The 8,601-nt window shown below is 37.2% G+C and overlaps 1 protein-coding gene across 1 annotated transcript in view; it reads right to left on the bottom strand.

The window, feature by feature from the left end:
- Positions 1–5,863: 5,863 nt before the first annotated feature.
- Positions 5,864–8,601, bottom strand: part of RBM25 (RNA binding motif protein 25) — a 57,699-nt gene continuing 54,961 nt past the window's right edge. Inside the window, exon 19 of the mRNA XM_001916283.6 lies at positions 5,864–7,489. Within this exon, the coding sequence (XP_001916318.1) occupies positions 7,397–7,489 (93 nt within the window). The 3' untranslated portion in view covers positions 5,864–7,396. The remainder of the gene's footprint in view (positions 7,490–8,601) is intronic.

The raw sequence follows: 8,601 nt of genomic DNA, 5'->3' as shown, positions 1-8,601 counted from the left end.
ATAAATTATGGTTCACCTACTTCACAGAATGTCATTAAAACTATTTATAGGGGCTGGCCCCATGGCTGAGTGGTTAAATTCACGGCGGCCCAGGGCTTCACCGGTTCGAATCCTGGGTGCAGAACTAGCACCGTTCATCAGGCCATGCTGAGGTGGCATCCCACGTACCACAACTAGAAGGACCCACAGCTAAAATATATACAGCTATGTACTGGGGGTCTTTCGGAAGAAGAAGGAAAAATAAAATCTTTAAAAAAAAACTTTATAAAGATTATGCGTAACAGAAACATTCTTATGCTGTTAAAATAAAAAACAAAGACCTAAGACTTACGCACATATGTAAATACAACTATGTCAAAACACATTCCTGCAAAAAGGAAACAAAAAAGGTAATAAAAAAAAGCAACCAATGACTTTGAATAACTGGATTACAGATAATTTTTTCTTGTTTTCTGTATTTCTTCATCTTCTTACGAATACGAACACCTAGGATTCACGGAGGAAGAGGTGGCAAAAGACACTGGGAATAAGAGAGACTGGAGGAATAAGGCAAAAGTGATATCCGAGACACTAAGGAAGAAGAGTCCCAAAGAGCAGATGTCCCTAGTGCTGAGATGAACCAGGGATTAGCATCTTACAAGGTCACCGAGTCTCACTTAGGCTATGACCAGTCATCAGGGGAATGGTGAGATACAAATGCTGTGTGAGACTTGAGAAATTTGGAAGGCACATACAACTATAAGCTACTCATTGTGGAATCTCTATAGTGTAAGGAAGAGGAGATAGGATCCAAGGTTAAGTTTTTGGTTCTTTAAACTTATTCTGGGGGCTGGCCCCATGGCCGAGTGGTTAAGTTCGTGTGCTCCGCTGCAGGGGGCCCAGTGTTTCGTTGGTTCGAATCCCGGGCGCGGACATGGCACTGCTCATCGAGCCACGCTGGGGTAGCGTCCCGCATGCCACAACTAGAGGGACCCACAGCGAAGAATACACAACTATGTACTGGGGGGCTTTGGGGAGAAAAAGGAAAAATAAAAAATAAATAAATAAATAAATAAATAAACAAAAAAACTTATTCTGGACCGAAGGAAGAAAGAAGATAATGGAAATCCTTGAGCAAGGCTCAAGAAACTGCAAAATGTAGTTAGAAACCAAAGCCAGCGGAGTGGAGGAGGTCTTCGGAATAGGATGGATGAAGTATCTATCATTGATTATAGAAAGCAAAGATTTAAGATGCATGAAGTCATAAACTGGAGAGCTAGAGCTGCAGAGAATGTGCCTAATGACTTTTTTTAAAGTTAAGATTGTGTTAAGCTTGAGAGTTATTCGCTAAGTAAGGGGGAAAATCAAATGTTTTTTACTCATTCAGTGAATGTTTTTTCCATACCAACAATAGCACTGGAGGTTCAAAAACAGTAAAAGCTGCCGTGTGTGGGAAGGCGCTAAAGTTCAGCAAAGGAATGAGAAAAATAGCACTGAGGGTCCAGACTATCTGCAGTGATGCATTTATATTTTCCCCAGAAGTGTTGTTGGAACTTGGGAGCAAGAATGGAGAAACAAATGATAAACATAATAAATGGTGGCAGAAACCAACAGTTAAGTTGTGAAAGACAAGCAGACAGGAAATCCAGAATGCCTGAGGGATTAGAACCACTTGGAGGCGGCAGCCTGTGAGAGACTAGAGAGGCCAGAGCAGTCACTAGTCCGTAAAGTCAGTACCTGGTCTATCAGAAAACCAAGGCCAGTTCTTTACACCACTGACTACAAGGCAACCCAATTCATTAACACTTCCCACAGAAAAGCAGTCTGCCTTTATTTATACACAATGTCACTGCCGTGTTTCCTATGGAAGTAAGGTGGAACTGAAATACAAGTGATTATTGTCAGCAGGGCTGGGTCCTTGGCCGCATTCTCACTCATTAGCTCTCACATATGGATCTGATTCTTTGCAAGGATTGGCCTCCTTAGATTGGGACCTGCTTAAGATAAAAGGCTGGCTTTATCTTATTCATCTTCTACTTTTTAGCATTCAGCTCTGTATGTTTGTCACTATTTTATTAAATCTAATTTTCTTCTTAACCAAAAACTTGGGACCTCTTTTTAAAAAACTTGCCTATCAATAATATACTCAACAAAATGACAATTTAATATCCAGCTTTTCCACCTACAGTAACAAGTAGTCAAGCCTCTTCACCTGGGTATATTTGCCAATTTATAGCAACAGGAAAAAATGAACATTCATAGGTACCGTATTCTACCATGTAAAGTGTTCACTAGGTTTTTTTTGGTTATAAGAAACAGGTAAAACAGTTGTTTAGAACTATTTTTAAATTCACACAATATTTTTTGCTTCAACCAAAATTTGCTAAAAATGCTTCCTGTGGGGGCTGGCCCTGTGGTGTAATGGTTGAGTTCAGTGCGCTCTGCCATCAGCCGCCCTGGTTCACAGGTTCAGATCCCTGACACAGACCTACACCACTGGTCAGCCATGTTGTAGCAATGGCCCACACGCAAAATAGAGGAAGAATGGCACAGACGTTAGCTCAGTGCTCATTGTCCTCAAGCCAAAAAAAAAAGAGGGAGACTGGAAACAGGTGTTAGCTCGGGGCAATCTTCTTCAGCAAAAAAAACAAGAACAAAACCTGCTTCCTGTGGGGGAATTTTAACACTTTCCTCTGCTCTTAGGTCTTTATCAGCATCTAGACAAGACCTATTCAAAGTAACTTCCTGCAATCATAATGCTCTATAATCTGCAATGTCCATCCAATATCAGTAGTCACTAGCTATATATGGCCAAAAGCTTGAAATATGAATATTGAAACAAAAAAACCTGTATTTTTGGGGCCAGCCCTGTGGCCAAGTGGTTAAGTTCACAAGCTCCGCTTTGGTGGCCCAGGATTTCGCTGGTTCAGATCCTGGGCACGGACATGGCACTGCTCATCAGGCCGTGCTGAGGCAGCATCCCACATGCCACAACCAGAAGGACCTACAACCAGAATATACAAGTATGTACCGGGGGGGGCTTTGGGGAGAAGACAAAAAAATTAAAAACCTCTTTTTAATTTAGTCACACGTGACATTGGAACACTTGAAATATGGCTAACATGATTGAAGAACTGAGTTTTAAATTTTAACTTCAACGAATTTAAAACTTTGATAGTGCAGATCTAGAGCATGAATTAGAATCCCATATACAGGCCTATAGATACTCCTCTGTTGAGAACATTGTGGCAGTGTTGCACTGGGTAGACAATGTGATCTCTAAGGTCCCCTCTACGTAGTACCACCTCTGATGAGAATCTTCCTATTGTCCCTTTCCTGTTGACCTTGAAGTTAGTTCATCCAGTCAGACAGTTCGTATACAACTTTGTATATATATCTGTTAATGTTCCTCTCAATATTATTTCTTCTCCACCACTAGACTGTCAGCTACGGGAAGCATCTTATTTATGTCTGACTCCACCTAGCTTATAATGTGAATGGCACATACTAAATGTACTTCAATGGCTAAATCTAAGTTATATGTAAAAAACAGAAGGGTTGCCTGCTTAACAATTCAACTACTACTCTGTGCACAAGAATCTAAGTCATCGATCCAACTAACGTGATGTGGCTGAGCAGGCAGACTCGGAGTGTCATTTAATTCAAACAACATGGCTTGAAAAGAATTTTTATTTATTTTTGTTTATAGAAGTTATCTTTTCTTCTTGGGCATTTCAGATTGCCATTCTTAATTTGGCCTTCATGAGTCAACTAATAAAATGAAAGGCAAATAATCTGTCAAATAGAGATGAAAATGTAAGCACTCAAATGCAAACAAATATTTCAATAATATAACATAATAATCACATTTCAAACAATCTACCAGGTTATCAAAACTTATAAGCTCACTTTGGTGTATAGTATGAATGTAATAGTAATAGTTCCTGTGTTGGAAATCTGTATGTGAATTTCCCAGTTTTCTTCCTGACATGTGGAATGACTGTTTCTTGGCCTAACTGGGATTCCTTCTCATACCCTATATACCCAGTGGCATGCACAAATCAATTTCACCATCTTTTGCTGGGAAAAACTATTTCTCGATTTCATATTGTTAGAAGGCTGAAACACGATCTGGAAAAATCTGAAACTATTTTGACATAAAACCTTTCAGCAGTTTTTGGGTAGAAAATGGAAACACAGAACTTACTAGAAAGAGCTGGGTAAATAAGCCTCATATACACATTGCATCCCTGCTTGCATTTATTTGCATTAAAAATTTTTTTTATTCATTATGAAAGGAGAAAAAAATGATAGTGCTTAGTCCAATCTGACTCTCAAGCTCACTGTTTTCTCAATTTGTCCACCATATCTAGTATTCATTAGATGTGGTTAGTACCTGAAACGGGACGCTCCACAAAATAATCATTAGCCTCTCCTAATACAGAAAGTTTATCAGGAAGCACTATGATAAGATTCAGAGTAAATAACAATAGAAAGCTCTCTAAGGAGAAAATGTTCTGGGACTGGCATTAGAGTTGTTCTCAGGCATCATTTTTGGAAGATTATGTTCATGAACATACGTAATACATATCTGTTTATTTGCCTCAAAATATTTTTCTCTTTAAAATCTACTTAAAATTACACTACTTTTGCGTAGTTTGTTAGGGTAAAATACTAGTACTGAGCAGACACCTCAAACCGCTAATCAAAGTATAGTCCTTGGATCAGTTAGCATTGGCATCATCTGGGAGCTAGTCAGAAATGCAAAATCTCAGGTCCTATCCTAGCCCTACTAAATCACTTTGCACATTAACAAGATCCCCCAGGTCATTCAGGTATACATTAAAGTTTGAGAAAAACTACTTCAAATAATTTATCTTTCCTCTGTAAAGATGTACATATTTTAAATTATTTTATTTGCAGGATCAAATGAGGAAAAAACATACTAGTTTTCTAACTACTAGATCAAGAATGGTTCTCAAGACTTTCCTATAATTTTATAATTACTTGAATGGGCAACATGGATTAACTAAGGTTTCCAAACAGAAAATAATCTATGGCAAATGGTAAACCCAGGAAGCTCAAGCAATTCAGTAGAAATTTTCTTATGTATATTCTCCCAGACACTAAAATATGCCAGTTTATACATGTCCAATTCTTTATAGACAAATCTGAAAAACAAGAAACTCCAAAAAACCTTAAAGTTAAGCTTGGTGGCAAAATCTGACTTGAATTGATATTAACCTATTAACGTAGCAGTCTTTAACCCAGTGACTGTTCTCATTCCTGTTCTGCTACAGAAACGTTAATGTATGAATTTGAGGTCCTGACACAAATCTCACTGGAGGTGTTGTGAAGTGTATGGTATGTGCGCCCCAACGGTTTCAGATAAGAGTCCTTTAAGATAAATATGGTGAAAGAACAGAAGAGACCAAAGCAAGAGAAATTAAATCTACCTGAATAAACTTTCATGTTAATGCTGCCTAAATAAAACAACCTAATATGATGCCTTAGAAGTAGTAATATGGTAAGAGAAGCTAGTGAGGCGTAATAAACTGCTTCAAAAGAGTGTTAGGCTGGGCATGAATCTGAGAAAAGGCTAGTAAATGAATTTGTAAATGGCAAGGAGCATGTTTCTGAAATTTTCCCTTGAGAAACCAGAATTTAAAATGTTCTAACACTAAAAGGGGGCACTGTCCATAGATGTACAGATTAAACCAAAATAAGGTAAATGGCCTCTGACTTTCAATTACTAATACTCATAAAAATCAAGTCCATCAAAAATTCAGCCGATATTTTCAAGTTAAGTTTCTAGTGAGCACCAAACAATTACCACGTGATGCCATTTATTTAACAAGACTCTGAAAGAATGAGTCCCCAAAAATCAAATATATACATTTTTAATAGTTGAAATATTTACATAATGGAACCATGTCATGGTCCAATGGTAAGAACAGTGTTTTCAAATGTCCTCTTAGGATGTAAAAAAAAATCTAGTAACTCAAGTTCAATTATGCATTTTTAACACCACCCCCCCATCTTTATCTTTCTTTTAAATAAATACTCAGACATGGGAATAGCTGCACCTAATTTATGTTAAGAACTGTTTAAAAAGTGTTACATTTTCAGGCAATTTTGCTCCCTGGTGAAGTTCTGATCTATAATAAAGCAAGCCCCATGTATGTCTCTAAGAACACCATCAGTATATTTTTAAACTATGATGAGCAGAGGTAAACAAGGTGTGTGCGTGCATATACACACACAAGATATAAACCTTTTACAAAACAAACAACTAGTGGTAACTGCCTTAAATGAATTACTTTATCCTTAAAAATAAGATGTAAACTTTGTAAATTACCATGCTGAATTCTGTTTTGTCCAACTTTCCTAGTCTGTAAAACTGCCTAATTTTATCTTTTTTTTTTTAAAAAAAAGGGTTTTTTTCAATTACACCTTTCGAATTAAGTTGCTTTTTTTTTTTTAAACAAAGGCGTACATCAAAATTCAACTAAGGACCAATTAGTGCAAAAATGCATCAATAAAGCTCTCCGGAATCTAAGAATCTGCCTCATTTCTGACCAATGAGATGGGGGGAAGGAGGGGAGGGGAACAGGACGGGGACAGGACACGACACTATGATTCACACTCCCTTAAAAGAGAGGCTGACAACAGGAAAACCCCATTCCATTCAACAGACTGTAGCCTGCCACAAGAGAATACCATGCTCTGAGAGACTAATAACCTAATTATCCCAGATATTTGGGTTGGTACAATACCATGCTTCCTTTACAACTCTATTCTCCAATTAGGAAAAGTTTAAGGGAGAGCCCTCCAAAGCAAATTAGGAAAGAATAAGACTTTTATACATACATTCACACAAACACATTCACACAGGGATACAGTAGGAATGGATTGTCTGCTAATTTTCGCACTCTAATTTTAAATCCCATGCCTTCACAAGGGCTTGCCATTTCTGATCGAGGGGGAAAGGGTAATAGGTGTGACTGGAATTCTTTCAATTAAAATCATTCATGTTGGTTCCTATACAGTACAGTTCAATATTAAGTGCAATTCTGCAAAAGAATTGGGGAGTCATTTTAATATTTACAAGGAACAAATCAGCAGAACAAGATTATATCAGATAGGCTGTGTACAGTAGCTGCGGCTTATAAAACATACCAGTAATTTGTACCTGGTGAGTATAAACAGAACCAAGGCAGGATTCAGATGTCTTTACAACCAAGGGAGTACACAGAGCATCAACAAATTAGAGGACAAAAAAATTCACATTTTCTACATTAAAAAAAAAAATTACAGATCTCACAAATGTCTTTGAAGACAAAGAAAAATTCAAAGTCCTTTGAAGGATGGGAAAGAAGAAGAAAGCTCAAATGGAACTCTAAACGCAAAAAGAGTTTTACTTCACAAGACCAATTTTCTTGGCTTCTGTTTCATATATCAATAATCTCCACATTTTGACTATAAAAACTTCTGCTTCTTCATCAAGTACCTAGAAAAGAAAAAGAGAAAACATAAAAAACAGTAACACATGTAAGATAAGCTATCATCAGCATCTCCCAACAATATTGACTGGTATAAAAAAGGCTTTTAGCTACCAACAAGCATTTACTTTCAATAAAATGACTTGAAGGAAATCTGTATTTCCGTCTATGAAACGTATTGCATAGTAAATGTAAATTACCTTTAAAAAAAAAGCATTCAGCCAAATTCCATGGCTTACTAAATACATCACAGTACTTTTCTGATCCAATATTTATTCTAACTTTTACTTTTAACTTTACAAATACTACATTTATACATGTCTTAAAAAACTATTCCTTAAGGAAAGCAAATGTTTATTATAAAGAACATAGTAATTTAAGCAGAACTAGTTGTACAATTACATAATAATATACAGAGTATCTCATTAATCTCCAAAACAACTTTACAATCTTAATACTTTATCGAGTCCTTACCATCTATGTGACACTGAATGAAATATTAAATGAGAATAAATACAAAGCACTTACTACAGTGTCTGGGATACAGTAAACAGAATAAGTGAACACTACCATCATCACAAGGGACACAAGACTACTGAATAAATAGTCTTTTCCCCTTGGCAAATGAATAAATCAAACTATCTTCCTATCTACTTATGAGTTAGGTGTATCACGTCCTCACCACTACTCCTACCCTCCTCCCACACACACATTTGGCCCTCTACACCAGGGCTGCAATGAGGCAAAATGGACTATCATGCTTCCTTCTACAGGACGCAGCTATCACTGAGCTCCAGAGTACTACGCTATGATGGAATTGTGGCCTAATGTTGCCAGGACTCAGGAGAGGCAGTTTAGGTTAGAAGCTAAGCAAACCAGATCTCAAACCAGACTATTTGGGTTCGAATCTTCTAGCTCTTACTAGTTAAGTGTCCTTGGTTGGGTTACTTAACCACAAGGAGCCTCAGTTCTCTCATCTGTAAAAGGGAGGAAATAGTAGCCACATCATACTGGTTCTACTGTGGGAATTAAAAGAGTTAATATGTACAAAGTGCTTTGAAGAATGCCTAGTATCTAACTGACCAGTAAGAACCTGACAAGCCAGAAATTTTGATTTTTT

This window comes from Equus caballus, chromosome 24 (genome assembly GCF_041296265.1).
Source record: "Equus caballus isolate H_3958 breed thoroughbred chromosome 24, TB-T2T, whole genome shotgun sequence".
Lineage (NCBI taxonomy): Eukaryota > Metazoa > Chordata > Mammalia > Perissodactyla > Equidae > Equus > Equus caballus.
Note: the sequence above shows the minus strand (reverse complement) of the source record. Positions and strands in the feature narration are given on the sequence as shown.